The sequence below is a fragment of the Quercus lobata genome, chromosome 10, assembly GCF_001633185.2.
Source record: "Quercus lobata isolate SW786 chromosome 10, ValleyOak3.0 Primary Assembly, whole genome shotgun sequence".
In the NCBI taxonomy this organism is placed as follows: domain Eukaryota; kingdom Viridiplantae; phylum Streptophyta; class Magnoliopsida; order Fagales; family Fagaceae; genus Quercus; species Quercus lobata.
In genome coordinates this window covers 57,725,569-57,745,490 of record NC_044913.1, presented here as the reverse complement: position 1 = coordinate 57,745,490, position 19,922 = coordinate 57,725,569, and the positions used below count along the sequence as shown (strand labels likewise).

Here is a 19,922-nt window from a genome sequence, read left to right as displayed (position 1 = left end):
TTTGATTATCTTCTTTTCTTTTTTTTTTCCATATATAGTAAAATCATGAGTAAAATTGTTTACCCCTCGCAAATCTACTAATTTTGCTATGAATGAACTGTTTATATCATCAATAAATTATAAATAATAATTTAATGTCATATGAGTCTATTAATGAACCCACACAATCCAATTTTAAATATATTAACAAGTATACATTTAAAATATACTATTATATATAGTTGAATTAAGCCTAATATTTCATGAGCTTGTTCATAAATAAATTATTATATTTGAGCTTAACTCATTTAATAGTCAAGCCTAAAATTAGGCTTGAGTTCAACTTGTTTGCTAAAAAATTAAACAAAAACAAATCTTTTCTCGAGATATTCAAAAACAACTTGGCTCATTTACAACCTTATCAATGGGAATTGTTCCCTTCTTGTTGTGGCTATAGTCTTTTTCCTTTGGTTTTGTTTGTAATTTTGTATTTCTCATGCCATAAATGAGACCAAAATGCTTCTATTTATAGGTAAAGATTTTCAGGAAACTTGGTTCCAATATTTATGGATTTGATGACACTTGTGGTGGGTGACGGTGAGGATAGAAAAAAAATTAGAAGGAAGAGAGGGATGGGTACGACAGCTTGGTATGAGAGAGAGTGTAGAGAGGGTCTGTGAAGGAGAGTTGTATGGAGGAGAGAGAAAAATGATAAAAAATGAATAGAATAAAAACTTAAATGAAATTAGATATAGAGTATCGAGTATGATATAAATGAGTTAGGAAAAATAACAAAGCATGTTTTTTTAGACCAAACCAAATTTGAGTGAAATTGCATTGAGCTTGATGCTAAGAGCATTCACAATGGGCTTGGTATGTGGCAAATGTAAGGAAAATTTAGCATGTGAGGCCCAAATAGCTCAACAACCGGACATGGAAACATGTAAAAATGCAAATTTTTTTGCCTAGTGCTACAATACTGTCCTAGAGCAATTACATTAGTTGGTGTAAAGTTGTGCAAAATAGAAAAAGATAGTCTTTTTACACATTTTGGCTCAAAAAACACCCACATCAGTTAGGGTAAAATTGTGCATTTATGCACAATTGCTACAGTAACCATGCATATATGCACAGATACTGTAGCATTTGCATATCATATTTTAGTATTTTTTTCTCTCTCACCCTCTCTTCTTCTCTCTATCCCCTCTGACTCTCACCTCTTTTGTTTTCTCAATCAGATCAAAACGGTGAAATACACTCTTAGCTCTCTCTTTCTCTCATCTCATTCTTCTAGCTTCCACGATTGCCGATCACCACCAATCTCTCGCCGCCGATCAACATCACACCACTGCCGCCGATCAACATCAAACCACACGCTGCCTAATCAAATCGCCGCCGATCACTCTCCCCTCACTCTCCATTTTTCTCATTTGATCAAAATCAAACCATTGCCGTTGATCAACTCACTGATCAAGATCAAACCATTAATGCTGCACGAAGCCTGATCAAATCGTCGCCGGTCAACTCACTAATTTCTCGTTGTTTGATCAGTGGGTTTCGGGTTGGGTGGGTTTTTGATCTTGAGTAGTTCGCCGATCGGGTAGTGATGATGATGGTGGTTGTGATGGGTTGACGGAGAAGAGGAAGGAAAAAGATTCTCAAAAAAAAAAAAAAAAAAAAAAGAAGAAGAAGGAAGGAGAAGACAGAGAGGCGGAGATAGAGATAAGGATTGTGTGAAGAAGAAGGGGGTGTATTCAGAGGAAAAAGGAGGGTTAGGTGGGATATAATAAAAAAAAAATTGAGGGAAAATATTATTTTAATAAAAAAGTGTGTATAATAGATAAATTGATGTAGGTGTTTTGTAAAAGTAACAGTGTAAAATAGAAAAAGTAGGTTTTTTGTGTAAAATAAACGGAATCTTTTGCACCGACTGATGTAATTGCTCTTATAACTCACTCAAAAATCAAAATGAAAATGAGTAGAAATTAGTGTTGCTCCTCACCCAACATCTGGGACAGTAGTTGGCAACTTTTCTTCACACCTGACAAGATTAGGTTGAGTGCCAGGCTTTTTGAAAACCCAGCCCAGATCCATGCTCAGGCCTAATTGTCACACGGTTCAAAGTCCTTATACAACCAAACTGAATAGCTTATTCTTGGAGTAAAGAAGGCTATGCAATAATAACAACAGTTCAATAAAATCCATTAGACCATAAGACATTATTGCGTAGGAAAAAATTGAAAGAGAACTAACCAGACACAAACAACATTTGATATTGTCAATATTTTAAAGAGGGAGGAAAAAAAAAAACAGTTGAATTCGTAATTTATTGCTGACATTGCTCAAGGCTTCCGCCACACTCCATCTGCATCGCATTGGCCATAAGCAAGACAACGGCATTTGAATTTCTCCAAGAAAATCAATTTTGGGAATGATTTACGCAGTGCTTCCCAGTCCATATTAAATTCATCTAAGTACTTCAAATGTAAAATCTCAACCGTCCACTCTGCATTTCCCATCTGAACTAAATTTTCGAGTTCTCCTCCTCTGATGTAAAGTTTTTTTAGGCTCTTAAGCTTTTCGGGTATCAGCCAATTTGGTGATGCTCTGTGAGGCAAGCACTGAAGTTTAAGTCTCTCCAGTTTTGTTGGAAGCTCCAGTGTCACAGGATCTCTCGTTTTCTGTAGACTGAGGATGCTGTTTAGTCCTCTAGTTGGTCTTGCTGCTCCACTGTCTTGCCCTCTATTATCTGAGTTCACAGTGCCCACTGATTTTGGCACAGCATTTTCTTGCTTCATACCCCATGCTATTCCTAGCTTCCGAAGCGCCTCCAACTTGCTTAGAGTGCGTAGCTCTTCTTCTGTGGGGAAATCCCTGCTGCTTGTATTGATGCTCAAATTGCTCAGCCTCTCCAATCCTATCAAATCTTCAAGAGTACATGATCTTCCTCCACTTTTCAAATTACCAATTAGAAACCCCTTAAGGACTTCAAGTTTTGAGAGATGCGCTAGCCCCTTGGGTATGCCATCTAGTAAGTAACATTCTGAAATATCCAAGCGTGTCAGCTGCTTGAGCAAGTCTATCCCATCTGGAAGTTCCTCCAGATTGTGACAAGCTTTGAGATCTAAGATCCTCAAATTTGTTAGCTTGCACACAGATTTGGGAAGCTCATTAATTCTAGATATTCCTTGTAGGCTTAAAAGCCTCAAATATTTCATATTCATCAACCCTTTTAAGAAGTCAATGCTTTCTACTTCAATGTGATGCTCGCCTGAGCTTTGCCACCTTCCCAAATAAAGAACATTGACATTTTTCATCTTTGAAAACCAGTCCACAATGTTGTAATTATTCTCCTTTAGTAATGACTCAAGTCTCCAATCAGGAAAAGGCTCATTAAAATTGAATAGGGTTTGCAGATTTTCTGGATCAAAGTTACGACTACTTGATAATATCTGCTCCGAAGATCCATCTTCAGCCTTCAATAAAAATAAACTGCTACATAGAGAAGAATTTGCGGTTGGATTCCCATTAAAATCATAATCAAATAACCCAGCATCCTGGGCAAGCATAATAACCACACAGCGCACTCGAGGCTGCATCTTAAACCTGTCTGCAACCAGTTTGGGCCTTTGCTTAACAGGCTCAATAAAGCCCTTCGCCATAAGTTCCATAAGAATCTCATCAGCAACTTCTTCAGTAGCAGGAGAATCCACTAAACGCTCTCCGACCCACCAATCTATCAAAAGCCTCCTCTTTACAACCTCATTCTCCGGAACCACAGCAAAGCACAACAAGCAGTGCTTCAACTTAGTATTAAGCTCCTCAAAAGCTTCCTGCAATTCAGTGAAAACTGAGCTACGTAGAAACTTATGATTCATGTGTAAGATAGGCAATTTTTCATCAGCCACACTATTGGACTGTTTCTTCCATGTATATCGACGAACATCAGAACTTGTAGAAGCCATGTCGCTTGGCAATGATGGAATGTGGAACCTCAACTTCATGACATGATTCTCCAGTGCGCTAAGCATGGCTCGAACTTGTTTGGTTGTGAAGGAACCACTAGTAGTTTGCTCAAGTTTATTGATGATGTCATTGACGTCGTGTTCAAAGTTCTTGATTGGTTTTTTAACAAGTTGTTGGAGATGGCGGAAATCGTCTCTGATTTGATTGAGATCTTGTAACTTTTCAGGTTCATTGCACGTAAAAGCATAGTCATTGTTCGGGGCATGACTGTTTCTGTTGTTGAAATTGCTGATGTCACTACTGCTGCTAGCTCCATTGTTATTGCCGCTACACTTGGGGATAGAGTGCTTGACTTTAGACACATGACTAAGCAAGGTGACATAGGCATCGGTAATGTTCTCAATGGCTGAGGTTTCGTCAGGATTGATTTTAGAAAAGAGTTCCCCATATGAAGACATGGCTAAGTGAACAAAGTGAAATGGAAAGATGTAAAAAGTGAGAGGAGAGCCTAGACACACAATATATTGGCACATTCAACAAACAAACAATAAAATCATAGGAGTCAATATAAGCATCATATAGATATACACAATTGCAGTAGCACGGATCAAACACATGTTGAATATATTAGTTTATGGACAAAGTTTAGCTACAAACTTGGTTATAGTTTAAAACTACAGCTCCCACTAAAAAACTTAAAATGACTATATATTTTAAAAATCTAACCTTTGGATTGCATGTTTTTCATGTTTTTAACACACATAGGAGTCAATATAAGCATCATATAGATATACACAATTGCAGTAGCACGGATCAAACACATGTTGAATATATTAGTTTATGGACAAAGTTTAGCTACAAACTTGGTTATAGCCTAAAACTACAGCTCCCACTAAAAAACTTAAAATGACTATATATTTTAAAAATCTAACATTTGGATTGCATGTTTTTCATGTTTTTAACACACATGTCAAATTCCATGACAATCGAATTATGTTATTTACTATTTGATTCATAAGCTTATTTTTTTATGCATAATTTTAAATTACAAAAACTTAAAATTTAAACATTTGATTGATTACATAGTTATTGATTTTTAATCTTCTGAAAATTTTGCAAGCATGAAAGATATAAAAAGAAAATGTAATTTAATGATAAATTTGTCAAAATTCGAGTACAATAAAAGAATATTAAGTGGAGTTGGAGTCTCAGGTCAAGAGGCACTATAGCTCCTATACCCTAATAGAGTCATGGTAATTAAACAAAATGCTAGCCTTGTAGTCCAGCAGGCCAAACCACGTAATTCTCTTGTATTCTCTCTTAAGCTACTCTCTACAATAGGAGTCCCTTTGGAAACAACTTAGTTATCTGAAACTAAAAACTTTTTGCTGAAAAATTGTAAATAAAACTAAAAGTTAACTGGAATAGTAGAGTGAGACTGATAAATAATACCAAAAAATGCAATGAGACCTAACAAAAATAAGCAAAATTAAAAATTAAAAAAAAAAAAAAAAAAAACTGTCCTTTTTCGACAATGCGAAACGCAACCCTTGTTTCTTTTATTTCAACAACACATTAACTTCGATTGAAAGCAAATGAAATCTCAATCCATCAACTTAGAAACATATACCCGCAAAAAAATCACAGTCTTGGTCTATGAAAATAAAACCCCACGAATTTAGGAAAAAAAAAACAAAACAAACAAACAAAGGACTTCTAGATAAGCAACGTACGATTTCGACTCTATCATGTAATTTCATAAATTAAAAAAAAAAAAAAAAAACATAGCGTGAAAATAAGAATTTCCGTACTACCTTGGTTCTCACTTTTCATTGTTTTCAAACACAATTTGTTATCAAAAAGATAAATAAAAATTACCGAGGAGTGAGGAAGGTCTCTGCTCTGAATATCTCTCCAACGGCGTGGATTGGAATATATACGCTTATTTGTCACCTCCCACTTTACCACACAATCACCACGTTATCACAACAGCGACTAAACTTTTCTGATCCATTTCTACCAACCAGCTCTACCACTTCACTCTAGGTCAATTCAAGTCAATGGACACTTTTTTTTTTTTGATAAACAAGTCAATGGACACTTGGACAGAGCAGAGCACTGCACTAAACAAAACATTACGGGTATTTTTTCACCCACACATATTTTCACAATATTTAAATAATGTTGCTAAAACAATATTATTAAACGGATCTTAATTCAATAGTTATACTCATAACAATAAAAGAAGCAGAATTGAATAGTTTATTATTATACATTTGTTAGAGAACCGGTATCCCTGATCCCTATTCATAATAGAAGAAGAACACATTTTAGCCGATCAAATAATAATTCACTTTAAAACCCTTTTCCCTCTTTGAAATATATAGTCGTTATAATAACTGTGTAAATTTATACAGGTTCTATTAATTTTGTATTTAGCTTTTTTATTCTTTCTTTAGATATCATAATGATGAAAAAAGAGGGTGAATGATAACTATTGTATGTAAATAATAAAAAAAATTATAAAAATTAAGAAAAAATTACATTTTAATGAAATATAATGTAAAATAGATAATCTGATGTGAATTTTTTTTTTTTTTAAACGAGTCTATAAAATAGGAAAATAAATTCTTATACTAAAATAGACAACAAAATTTGTATGAACTAATGCGGATGCTCTAAGCTATAAAGGGTCATGTAGCTTAACTTATGTATAAATATATATATATATATATATTATGTATAAAAATAAAATGCTTAACTTTTGATTTTACTTTCTCCTATTGTGCCATGTAGACAGTTTTTTTTTTTCGTTCTTTTTGTTTTTTATGTTTTTACTAACGTTTAAAACTTATCTGTTGACCTCTAAAAAAAAAAAAAAAAAAACTTATCTCTTAATACAATTATACTATTTTGTTTTGAGAAATGATATGTCTACAACATTTTTACAACAAGTTTACAACAAATCCTAAGTGGCAAGTTGTTACTAGTTGTTATTGTTAGGACAAAAAAGTAATCTTAGCGTTAATTTGAAATTTGAACCAATAACAACTAACCACCTATGATTTGTTATAAAAATGTTGTAGAAATGTTGTAGACGTAGTATCTCTCTTTTGTTTTAGCAAAAAATATTTTCTAGAAAACGTTTATTTTCTAGTGTTTAGTTGGATAGAAAATGCAAATAAACAGAAAACAACGAATTCGGTAGCCAACGAAAGACAAGCACAATACAACAGAAACCATTTTCCGCTTTTAATGAGCAAAAAATGTTAATACCATTTACTCATCAAATCACCGCAAATAAACTTCATACCACATGTTTTCTAGCATAATATCAAGGTCACAAACAATGCAATTTAATTTTCCAACCAGGAAAAATAAATAAATAAACGTTTTTAAGAAGATGATTCATTTTTAAAAAACATTTTGTCGCATCCATCAATTTACTGATCCTTCAGTCTCGTCCATCCCTTTCCTAGTTTCGGCTTTCCCATTAAGATATGGCTCAATAAATTATCAGGTACTAATAATTACTCTATGGCTGGACCCTTGAGCTGTCATGACTTAGAATTCAAAATGAAGGTAAATGGGTGAGTTCCAGTTAGCTGAATTGATAGTCTCTGATGATTGAATAAGAGATCTGAAATTCAATCCTTACCTACACTAAAAACCATTTGATGTCTTTGTTTGATAATAAAAAACTATCATCAGAAGCGCACACTATAGATTGGAAGTCTCTCTGAAAAAAAAAAAATTTATAGTAAATGGTTGCATATCCACTTTCATTTCTCTCTCATTTCAAGACTACTATCTGTTTGTTTCGCTGTAAAATATTTTTTGGAATTCATTCAATTTATATTCCATTCGGTGAAAAAATGTTTGTTTTTTTCTTTTTGGAAAAACGTTTTCTATATTTTCGATGGTTTAGTATGACAGATAAATTGAATAAACAAAAAAAGGTTACAAAATTAAGAATAGAGGAAACTTACAAATTACAATGTTGTTAAATTAGTAACATGTCCAAGTTCCTTCAGAAGCTCCCTTGATAATTCATTAACCCCAGCATTTGATAAAAATACTATTATTTTCTCAATTTTTTTTCTAATAATAGTAATTGCAATTAATTAAAAATAATTGTACTACAATTTTGGATCACAGTTTAAGCATACAGGTACGCACTCTCTTGCCATTATGAGGGGGAAAAAATCAATACAAAGAATATAAAAATTTACAAACTAGAGAGTCCACAAAATAGGAAAATTATTAGGTACTTTCGGAGTACCATAAATGTATACTCTCCCCTCTCACATAAATGATGGGTCCCACCAGGAATTTAATTAGTGGGACCCACCATTCATATGAGAGGAGGGAGTATGCATTTATGGTACTCCGAGAGTACATAATAATTTCCCCACAAAATAAAATACTGACAAAACCAGAATTTATTCTCTCATCCGAGAAAGTTCTTGCCTCTCAAGCGTTCTTTTCCTCCAAATATTCCACATAATGCACGAAGGAGCCACATTCCACCCCTTATTCCAATATGAGTTTAGTTTTCTTCTTCAACATTGAAGCATATCAGTATGATACAATGTTCTCAGCATCGCCCATCCCACTCCAAACATCACAATGTTCTATAGTAGAACTTGAATGTATTAATAGCATTTGCTATCAATAACAGGTATACTTTTGTTGCTTCTTCCACATCTTCAACTTCTGCATTAAAAAATTATGAGTAAAATACGTATTTGATCCCTATCTTTTATAGTAGATTTTAATTTAGTCTCTAATCTTTCAATTGTGTCAAGTTGGTCCTTAACCTTTCAATGTCGTGTTAATTTAGTCCTTACCGTTATCTATAGGATGGAAAAGTCTGACGCGTCAAACGGTATAAAAAAAAATTACCACATCATCTGCCACTTGGACTAACATGTCAACAATTTTTATTTTATTTTATTTTATAAAATGTCAGCATAATTTAAAAAAAAAAAAAAAAAAAAAAAAACAACGACAACAACAACAGATAATTGAATCCTAACTCATGTCTATCAACAACAACAAAAAAATCCCTTTCCTCAAAAAATAACAAAAATCCCTAAGTCACAGTCACAATTTCTTCACGTGTCTTTAAGGCCCCAGCTTTTATGATTGCACCATCTTCTCTAATGATGAAGTAGGAACCTGCAAAATTACCTTGCCGCAGTGACGAAGAGAGGATCCCAAACCACAGATTCATCAAGGGGTAACCTAGAAACTACTAGTTCTCCAATAACCGTCTGCCCTGCAATTTAAAGACGAGTTCTTTATCTTATCTTCCTTAAACAATAAATCATATAGAAAAAACAAATCTGGAGATTAGCATTCATGAGTTCTAGAACTGAAGGCCAACAACCTGAAGATGGCCACTTAAACCAAATCAATCAGCTAGGATAGGGGAAAATAAAAGTCTTGGGATCTTAATCACCCGCGTACATATATATTGGGTGTTTGAGTGCGTGTATATATCAGTGTGTGTCTAGTTCATAACCTTTAGAGCCATATGAAAAGCATTGTTAAACTTATGGTCACATCCTATGAAAATCATTTTTCATGTCTTAGATTAATATTTTGTTAAGGAAGATTGCAAAGAATGTTCCCCCAAAATAAGTGAAAGCCCAATTTCAAGGGTAAAGATGCAACTTTTACTTTTAAATAAAATGATTCTGCATAATTGTAGATTAATGCTGCCATCGAATAAACTTTATCAAATCAAACAGAAATTTATAAGAATAGAGAATTAAAGACCATTTCTCCGAAACTGTAGCTATTTCTTCCATAGCATCAATGCTCATTACATTACATGAACTGTAGTCAAATCATCAAGGAGAATTTCTCCAATGATATTCATGGAATAAATTTTAAGGAAACAAACATGATAAATAAAACAGATCAACTGCTTTATTCATTAGTCTGACCACAGCATATGAAGAAATCACAGACAAGGGAAAAAGCCCAGTGTGTCCATGTCCATGGGTGTGTGACCATCCCTGTTTAATGAAAGGAAGGAGAAGGAATTTTGGATTTTAGAGAGAGTGTTTTATATGGGTTTGTGACTGTCCCTGTTTAATGAAATAAGCAAAATTCTGAATCAAACTAAAAAGATTTGATTTGGGTTTTCTAAAAAAAACTTACTGTGTTCTCTAAAAAAAAATAATATGTTAGTCCAAGTTGCAGTCGATGTGGCAATTTTTTTTTTTTTTTTCTATATTTAGACCGTTTGACACATCAAACTTTTCCATCCAAGAGATAACGGCAGGGACTAAATTGACACGGCATTGAAAAGTTATGGACCAAATTGGCACAATTGAAAAGTTAAGGACTAAATTGAAATATAATGTAAAGGATAAGGACCAAATATGTAATTTATCCAAAAATTATCAATTAAATAATTTCAAGTTAACCACTTGAACTAATGAGTACAACTGACATATGTAGCCCTATTTTATCAAAAAAAGACATGTAACCATATCATCAAACAAGTTGAGGGGTTTAAGCAAATAAAGGTTATGAGATTATTGACAAAAAAAAAATAATTTGCCTGTAAGCTATAATGCTATATGAACTTAGAGTGCTTACCAAGATCAGCTTCTACCATGTAAATGCAGGTAACACATATGAAGGATATGCATCATATTTGGATGCAAGAGCTTGCACAGAAGATAAGTCAGCAGCTTCTCCAAAACCAACAAGTCCAAGTTCGTTTGCATGGATCCCACCAGTGATAAAAGCTGACTGGATTCCAGCAGCATTTGCACCCTTGATGTCATGATGGAGAGAGTCACCCACAGCAATAGAATCAGAAACATCCACATCAGCCATGGCCATAGCTGCTTCGTAGATTATCTGAAACAGTTGTCAAATGGTATAAAACTAGACTCTGGGAAGCATACAGGAAGGATGTATATCTAGTTGAAATAAATACAATGAAGCGAACAAGGGTTGTATCACAAACACTATAGTCAAGAGAAAGACAGAGAGATCATGTCCCATCTTTCAGAGTGACAATTTCTCAGCTTGAAGATCAAACATCTATACATATCACAACCAAATAATTGATAAAGCATGTAGGATTATTAGAAGAAATAGAAATAGCAGAACAAGATTCATATATATATATATATATATATATATGTGTATGTATGTATGTATATATAAGAATAGCTTATTGATAAGAGAATACTTCATGATCCTGGGTGCACCATAGTGCTCACCATGTGGCTGACACCGTACCATAGTGATGAGTTTAGGGCCATAACAAGTTTCGAAGAATTATTTGATATGCGCTGTGTAAGAATGCTTATATGGATATGATTTTCAACCAATGTTTTGATGAGAAGTTTCAAAAGATGATTTGGCAAAGTGTGTGAAAATTTCTTCAGATATAGGCGGATAGTAGAAAGTAAAAACTGTTCCATTGACTTTTTATATTATGAGACACATAGCTGATTGTTTGTAATAATAGTTGTAATTCATAAATCAACTTATATATGTCAAAATAATTATAAATTTGGTAAAAAAAAAATATCTATGAACAATATGATCTAACTTGAAATTTTGAAAATTTCTTGCTTAATTATTTAAAGAGTATGTAATGCTAACACATTAAACTAGTTGCTAAACCATGCATGCACAGAAAATTTTATTGAAAATAATTATGAATCATATGTATATAAATCTATATATATATATATATATATATCAATCAATAAGATGCCAAATCAGAGAATTTGTGAAAATATGCAATGTAATTAAATTAAAATTTGTTTAGATAAGAGTAAATGTAATTTAATTAGAATTTGTTTAGTGTTAGGTTGTTTTATTATAATTATATAGTGACTTTTAATTGTTTTAACTAACAACAACAACAAGCCTTAATCCCAAATTTTTGGGATTAGTTGTTGAGGAGATTAGTTAGGGTCAGGTACATGTATTCTTTTTCTCCATATTCTATCTAAAGTCATATTTTCTGTTACTTCCTTAATTGATAAGTCCTTTTTAATTACTTTTACTAATGTTATTTTGGGTCATCCTCTACCTTTTTCAATTCCCTCAACTTGGATTACTCACTCTTTTTTACTAGTGCATTAATTGCTCTCATTTGAACATGACCAAACTATCTCAAGCGACCCTCTCATCTTTTCATCAATAGGAGCTACCTCTATCTTTAAGCAGATTTTCTCATTTCAAATCTTGTGTACATTCATTTATCCATCTTATCATTCTCATTTCAGCTACACTCATTTTATGAATATGTTGTTTCTTAACAACCCATCATTTAGTACCATAGAGCATATCTAGTTATATAGCAATCTTATAAAATTTTCCCTTTAAGCTCTTATCTTATGATTCACATCCTCTTCAATCTCTCCACCTCTATGAATTACTTATCCAAAATATCAAAAGCTCTCACTCTTTAGTATCTCTGGGCCATCAAGTTTTACCATCCATTACTTTTACTACACTTACATTCCATGTACTTTGTTTTATTCCTACTAATTGAAAGCCTTTAGATTCTAGAGTGTCTCTCCAAATTTCTAACTTGGCATTAACTCCACTACTAATTTCATTCACTAAAACTATATCGTCTGCAAAAAAAAACATAAACCAAGGGACCTCTTGAATCGTAGTGAGCTCATCTAATTTAGACATGGAAAAAAAATCAAATTAACATATACACATACACAATATATTAAAAATACATATTTAGAGATATATCAATAAATAAAAATCCAAATCAAGAAAATTTGTAGAAAATATGCAACTTTACTAATTTTTAAAAAGTTTCGAAAAGACCTAACACAATTTAATCAAAATTTGTTTAGTCTTTAGTTGTTTTATTCAAATAAAAGAGTTCTAATTGGTTTTAACGAACATGTAACAAAACTTGAAATTAAACAAGATAAATTAAAAGCTTATTTGGCAACACAAGAAAGAGTCAACCAATAAGTCAAAAACTTCATTTTATTTATATTGTATAGATTATATCATAAGCAAAGGATGAGACAAGGAACTACACATTGCAAGCTCAGTTATCAACAGCACCTGTTTATACTTGCATGCTACCTAGAACAAGGGTGTCACTGTCTGGGTGCACATGAGCACACAACGTGATAAAGTACATGATGCTTTCGTTTTATTGGTAAATGATGATGACAAAGAGAATATGTGATAAGATCACCTTATCAGGCTTCCCCATCCATTTCACTTCACCACCAAGCTTTTCATATTTGGCCGCCAGTGTACCTATTAATATTAAATCACCAAACGGTAAACCCAATAGATCCGAAAGCTATAAGACAAATAAATTACAAAAAATTGATTTACCAAAAAGGAAGACAAAAATATCATAGAAATTCAATATTTGGTTCAACTGACCAGAATTTAGTAGTAATAGACCGCGTGACCTAAATCAACCTTTTTTTTTTTTTTTTTTTGATAGGTGTGACCCAAGTCAACCTTTAATAGTAATTCAAAAAATTTACAAAAGACTTGATTCTGATGCAACTAAATAAATTTCACAAAGAGCTAAACTGCTGGACTAAATATGGAACTCTAAGAAGCACTAAGAGCAATAAGCACTATAAGTTGTCGAGAGACATTAAAGTTCACTGAACATAGATTTTATAAAAGTCCAAATCAGCTAGTGCAGACCAAAGCAGGCTGTGAATGCTTCAAAGAAACTCCATTTACAAACAAAATGCTTCAAAGAGTTTTGGGGGGCCATGGTTCCAACAGAAAGTGTGATGGAGGAAAAGTATGGCCTGATGCCTATCATCAGACCTTTATTGAAGCATAGGTAAAGGTAAGACCATTTTCCACTGGCTGGTTAACTCGCATCTGGGCCTTTGTGCCTAATATATAGTCATAGGGTCACATATGATATGATGCTGGAAAAGGCTTGAATGCAAATGTAGCTGGTGTCATATAAAATGAAAAACTGGGTTTGGTTGCATGCATAACTTACCAATCAAAAAAAAAAAAAACCTGGGTACAGCCACAAGTTAGATCAGTTGAGCTAGTTGGGAAAAAAAAAGTCAGCTACACACAGTCAGTTCATTAATGAAGATTGTGTTTCTAGGCTGCATATAAGATAGGAACACAACTGCAGAAACCTGGGAAACTATTAGGCAAAAGCTACTTCTCGTTGACCAGTGGAACATTGTTTGATTTCCAAAAGCTATTCCAAAGTTTGCTTTTAAAAGCTGCTTCACCGTTAAGAACAGGTTACTAACAAGGGACAGATTAGCCTAATGGGGTTACTCTGGAGATATGTTATGCTTGTTTTTGCAGAAATAAATACTGAATGTAGAGAGAATCTATATCTTGATTGCTCCTTTTGTTGGAGATTGTGGCTAGCAGTACTTGTGAAATGCTTGATCAACAGGCAAGCTCAAATCTGGGAAGAAGAATTTAAGTGGGTAATGAGTAAATTGAAAGGAATTGGTTTGTCATTTTGATGAAATCGGCCAATGCATTAGAGGTGAGAACAGTTATATAAATGAGCAATAAGGGCGTTCAAGAAACTGAAGAATGATCCTTGTGGACAATTTACACAAGAAAGCTTCAATAAAAATTATCTTGATTATGACTCCGTAAAAGAAACTAAATCAATTATTTTAAGGCATTAAGCAATGTAATTCAAAAGGCTTCAATGAAAAGGTAATGGTTAGTACGCTTGGAGTATAATGTGGGCTACACTTGCTTTTATTAATGCTTCAACTCAACACTTCTGTTGTATTCTTTCCAAAGTTCACTCCCCCCAAAAGAATTAGTATGCAACTCTAAATGAGGCATGCACCGCAATAAAATAAGAGACCATCAGTTGGACCTAAGATGTAGAACTTTCCCCTTTTCTATTTGCAAGATTTAAATCTAAGACCTACTCCAGCCCTACTCGACTAATTACAAAAGATTGTAGCTATAATACATGTGGCCAACCCTAACTAAACTGTCCAGGGTCCATAATCAACCCTATAAAATTTGGGACTAAGTTTTGGCTGTTGTTATTGTGGCTGTAATGTATTTAATTATTACATTGTAGATACTGTACCCAAAAGAGTCAAAAGACTAAATTAAACATTTTTACCAGGCATTACACGCAAAGCTCTCGCCTCAACAGTCACAAAATCGGGATTAGCCACCACCATTGGAATTCTTTTAGCAGCACAATGCTCCAATGTTTTCTCAAGGTCCTCAAGTTTCGTGGGAATTGCAGTACCAGAAGGAGTCCCCATGGCTTCAGTGCCATGCACCAAAACAAATTCAGCTTCTCCAACATCCTCTACAACTTGTAAGTCTAGGCCCTACAACAAGAGTTTGGATGCCAGATCATTTTATCAAATGTTCCTCAGCAAACTTCAAGAGAAATCCTCATGAATAATTGGTATGATTGCTAAGCACAGTGATTCTTCATGCAAATCTCTTTCCCAGGTTTGGTTTATCACCCAAATGAACCCCATAAAAAAACTTGGCTCAGTGAAATGACAAAAGTAAGAAGAGAATAGGTGACAATAAGATTTTATGATGAGTTTTACCAAGTCCATAACCTTCTACTTAATGCCTAAGTTTAGTTGGACACTGCCTGAGAATGAGAGAAAAGAGATCATCTTGAGTAATCAGCCTGCTTTATTCAGACTTTTAAACAGGAATCTAGTAATACCCAGTTCCAAGAGACCATAGATTTCTTTTATGTAAGTAGTAAAAGATTTATAACCTTATAAATCATAGATCGTTCTCAACAAACTGCCTCTCTGCAAAGAGTTCACTCAACAAAACCAGTGATTTAAGAATAGTGAGTTTTGATGGTGTGTTGGTCATGTTAATAACATAAATCAAAAGGATGGAAAGAGAAGAAGGGTTCCAATAAAAGCAAAGGAACAAAAAAACATATGGATATAAACAACTGCGCATAGAGCATACCTCAAGAGATATAGCACCCCGGTCACTCCATGTCATATGGATGCAACATCTTCCAAGAGAAGCAAACCAAGAATCATCTCTCCTATTTAAAGAAAATTCCATGAAACAATAAGCCATAATAACGCAAGTATACATTACTTACAAAAAGGCATAATACAACATAATGTGGATAAGTAAACAAGTAGACCAAGAAGATACAATCATGTACATAGAAGACCATCAAATGCACGAACAAGAAGCGTTTTGATTTAAGTTGAAGATATTGCAAGAAAAAAAAGGATTAAGGCCGAGAAAAATAGACATACTGCAGTTACTCAAATTAGAGTTGCACATGATCTAATACAAACAAATTCAATTCAATTCTGTCCCATGTAGACTAAGAAATCTTATATTCACCAGATCAATTATTTATCTCCAGTCATCAACAACAAATAGCTGAGGGAAACTCATTCATTTACAAAGAATGTTATTTGTCCAACAAAGCTGCATAGATTTTAAAAATGTTGTAAGGCTCTAATGACTCCTTGCATCACTTAAGTGTCTATGCAAGCACCTGGCTCACCTTTGACAGCTCTGAAATAGACACAATTTAATATAGGTATCATGTTTAACCTTATTAAAGAAAGCATTATAACCACATATAAACTATTCATGCCTGAAGCCTCTAGTTAATATAAATGCTAATGGAAAAATGAAGAAATAACAAAACCTGTACAATATATTTGGAAAACATAATTACATGAATGTTTGCAAATATTTATAAACTATGGATGAAACAAAAATCAAGCCAAATCATAACATAAATAAGTTTCTACAAATGTTACAGATGCATATTATCCCCTTCTTTGCCATGTGTCCTGATACCAAACATCACAATCTTAATAGGAACTAAGTATAACATATTGTTGAGCTCAAAAAAGGATACAAGTTAAATGGAGTTTATCAATATTACTTGAGCAACAGCAAAGAGTTGATTGGACTGACCAGTTCATCATGAAAACAGCAAAGAAAATGGAATGAAACTCGAAAGCATCAGTGATTAGGGTCACTAGTCATAGAAGATATGGTGGTTAACCTTTGCAAGTATTGATGTGTTAATTCTCCACTGGTAATGGCTCCTACAAAGAGAGAGGGATCAAAACCAAGGCTCTTCATCTTTTCCATAGTGGTTGATGCACGTCTTGAGGAGTTACTTATAATCACCATCTTGCTTCCAGTCATTGCTAACTTTTCTACTATCAGACAAAACAAACATAAACTATATCACATCAGAAACAATTATGGTCTCAACTACAAACAGCAGACCCAAATCCAAATAGAGGAGATGAAAACATTGCCAAGAGCCTCATAGATCAACTGATTAGCATCTCATGGTTTTCCAACAAAGACATCTAAGGTTCAAATCCCCCCACCCCCAACTATCAAACAAAAATAAAGAGAGAGAGATGAAAACATACAAGTTAAAATTGCACCAGGATAAGGTTTTTTGCCATCGTGAAGTACTCCAAATTGATCTAAGAACCATGCCTGCACACATATTACCAAAATGCTAAAAGCATCTTATATTTGTATATTTAACATGAACACATAGTCACATACATATGAATATATCACAATACACAATCCTAAATATACACACATACAAATATGCTTGTTTATGTGTACGTACCAACATGAATGATCGTTGGAGGAGGAATAGCTAAGAATAGTAACTCTGACAATTCTCAAAAGAAGTCAGTTCCCCAGGAAAGGAGGGAAGGATTATCAATTGTAACTTTGCAGGATTATGTGGATGTTGCTCTAAGAAGTAGCAAGATTGGTTGTGATTGTAGGGAAAGCTCTTATGACCCAGGATCATGTGTTGGATAAATTGTTATTTGAGTTGTGTTAATTGAATTATTTGAATTTTGGCTAAGTTATCTATGTGCTCGTCTTTAGGAATAGTGATAGGTATTATCAGCTTGTTTTCAAATGTAATTGTTATCATCCACTTGTAACTCCTCTTGTATTTAAGAGGTAAGATGAATAATAAAATCAAGGAGAATTAAACCCAAAAAAGGTCTATCTTTCTCTCAACCTTTAGAAGATAGGCCATCTCAAACTGACTACACTAAATTTATTTTCTAGTTCACATCAGAAGGCAAGTGGTTACTAACGACGGCACTAAAAGGGGCTTCAGTAAGAGAACTACCTCTTGCTCTAGACCCATTGTTGAAATGAGTGCACTGGTATGGAACATCAGGGTTCTAAATGACCCTGTGAAGCAGAAAAGGAGGTGAAATGTACTGTTGGTAGGAGTTTGTCTTTAGACTTTTAGAAACAAAGGTAAAACTAGTTAAAACCCTCAAAATAAAGAAAGCTATCATTTTTTTTTTTTTTGGGGGGGGGGGGGGGGGATAAGTAATGAAAATTTTATTCAAAGTCCAAAAAAGGAGCCACCCAAGTATACCGGAAGTATACAGCAAGGGACCAAAAAAATCAAATACACAAATTACAAGCATCAATCAAATCATAAACCAAAAAAATAGAATGACTTCCTATGATAGACATCCAATCCGATAGTGTTTTAAAGAAAAAAAGTTTTAAGTTAGCTACTATCCTTTCAAAGTCCTCAAAGAATGCTATTATTCCTGGTTGAATTTTCCATTTCTGCTATGGCTTGGATGATTTGGATAGGATCTGGTTGTGTTGGAGCACTCACTTGGTACAGGTCAAGGTCATCTATCAAAATGATAAACTATTGCATTGAGAGGTTTATGTTTAGGCTTGCAAATGGTGGTTTGGCACATTTGTTTAGGCTAGTAATCATGATTTGATAAGAAGAACTATCTAGAAGGATATGGAGCATATCAAAACCTGGTTGGGGATAGACTATGAAGCACAGACACTTCATTTGGGGTGCCATACTTATGTTGGACATGGGGCACGCCTGGGAAACTTTTGCATGTGTGTCCCAACCATGTCCTTCAAAAAATTAAAATTGCGGGACATGGGAACAAGAGGAATTGAATTCCCTTTCATCTTTCACAAAACAAAGAGAGCATTCATGCTCAAACAGTAATAGTGCATTTGAAAATGAATAAATATTCTTATTCTAGGTTTGTATTCTTTTTTCTTTCTTTTTTTTTTTTGGTTTTTGAAATGGTTAGAAATCTCCTATTCACTACTCAAACCCTTCCCCTCCCCCTTAATCCCTAGTACTAGTTTGTATTCTAATTTCTAAACAAGTAAAAATCCTTTAATAGTCATGAACTCACTTTATTATCCATTATTTCTCTTAAAACGATATATATTAAACATTATATGACAAACAAATGCTTAAAAATATATAAAAAATATAAATAAAAATATATTTAATAAACGTGCCCCACCATAACCATGTCCTATTTTTTCAAAAAATACCATGTCGTTGTGTCATACCTATACCCATATCCGTGTCCGTGCTTCCTAGGCGACAGATCATGGCTTCTAATTGAGGATTTTAATGTTGTTAAGAGCCCCTATCGGAAAAATCAGTAGGAGAAAGCCTAAATTATTTCAAAAAAGAGTGAAGCTTTCATTTCCAAGAAATTGGACAGAGTTTTAGACAACACTGCTTGGTTTGAAAACAATAATCAAGCAAAGTGGAATTCATAATGCCTAGAACATCTAATCATAGTCCTAATAGCTTTTATAAACTAAGCTTGGCTTCACCCAATACACAGTCAATGCTTTTTTTTTTCTTAACAACTTTGTATATTGTAAATTTTGTAAAATGCCAAAAATTGTGTAATTTGTGTTTTCAAATAATATTGGGTTTGGTTTGGGTTACCTTGAAACGACGCGTTTCGGCGAGGTGTTGAAGGCCGGTGAAGGTCTGAAAGAGCTGAACCTCTTTGGACGGAACAGAGCATCTGGCTGCCATCATTCTTTCTTCTTCTTCTTTTCTCAGTCTCTGTATCTACTCTTAAATAAGAGGCAAGCCATTGATAAAAATGTTCACTGTTCTATATTATATTACATTGAGTAATCTAATTTTT

The 19,922-nt window shown here is 33.7% G+C and overlaps 2 protein-coding genes across 7 annotated transcripts; both read right to left on the bottom strand.

Moving 5' to 3' along the window:
* Window positions 1–2,083: 2,083 nt before the first annotated feature.
* Window positions 2,084–6,015, bottom strand: LOC115966116 (disease resistance RPP13-like protein 4). 3 transcript variants are annotated; one of them, XM_031085457.1, is made up of 2 exons: window positions 5,824–6,015; window positions 2,084–4,453 (listed from the first exon to the last, which is right to left on the bottom strand). In XM_031085457.1, the coding sequence occupies exon 2, from the start codon at window positions 4,401–4,403 to the stop codon at window positions 2,322–2,324; it is 2,082 nt and encodes a 693-aa protein (XP_030941317.1). In that variant the 5' UTR covers window positions 4,404–4,453; window positions 5,824–6,015; the 3' UTR covers window positions 2,084–2,321. The 3 variants fall into 3 exon arrangements, with proteins under 3 accessions (XP_030941317.1, XP_030941316.1, XP_030941315.1); XM_031085456.1 differs by having other exon boundaries at window positions 2,084–4,405; XM_031085455.1 differs by lacking the exon at window positions 5,824–6,015 and adding an exon at window positions 4,490–4,606 and having other exon boundaries at window positions 2,084–4,459.
* A 2,632-nt stretch (window positions 6,016–8,647) lies between these two features.
* On the bottom strand, window positions 8,648–19,859 carry LOC115965563. Of its 4 annotated transcripts, none has more exons than XM_031084812.1 (8): window positions 19,715–19,859; window positions 17,361–17,430; window positions 16,979–17,138; window positions 15,904–15,985; window positions 15,071–15,287; window positions 13,163–13,227; window positions 10,561–10,827; window positions 8,648–8,661 (listed from the first exon to the last, which is right to left on the bottom strand). In XM_031084812.1, the coding sequence occupies exons 1-7, from the start codon at window positions 19,808–19,810 to the stop codon at window positions 10,573–10,575; spliced, it is 945 nt and encodes a 314-aa protein (XP_030940672.1). In that variant the 5' UTR covers window positions 19,811–19,859; the 3' UTR covers window positions 8,648–8,661; window positions 10,561–10,572. The 4 variants fall into 4 exon arrangements, with proteins under 4 accessions (XP_030940672.1, XP_030940671.1, XP_030940674.1 ...); XM_031084811.1 differs by lacking the exon at window positions 8,648–8,661 and adding an exon at window positions 8,949–9,226; XM_031084814.1 differs by lacking the exon at window positions 8,648–8,661 and adding an exon at window positions 8,949–9,226 and having other exon boundaries at window positions 16,979–17,135; window positions 19,715–19,731.
* Window positions 19,860–19,922: the final 63 nt, after the last annotated feature.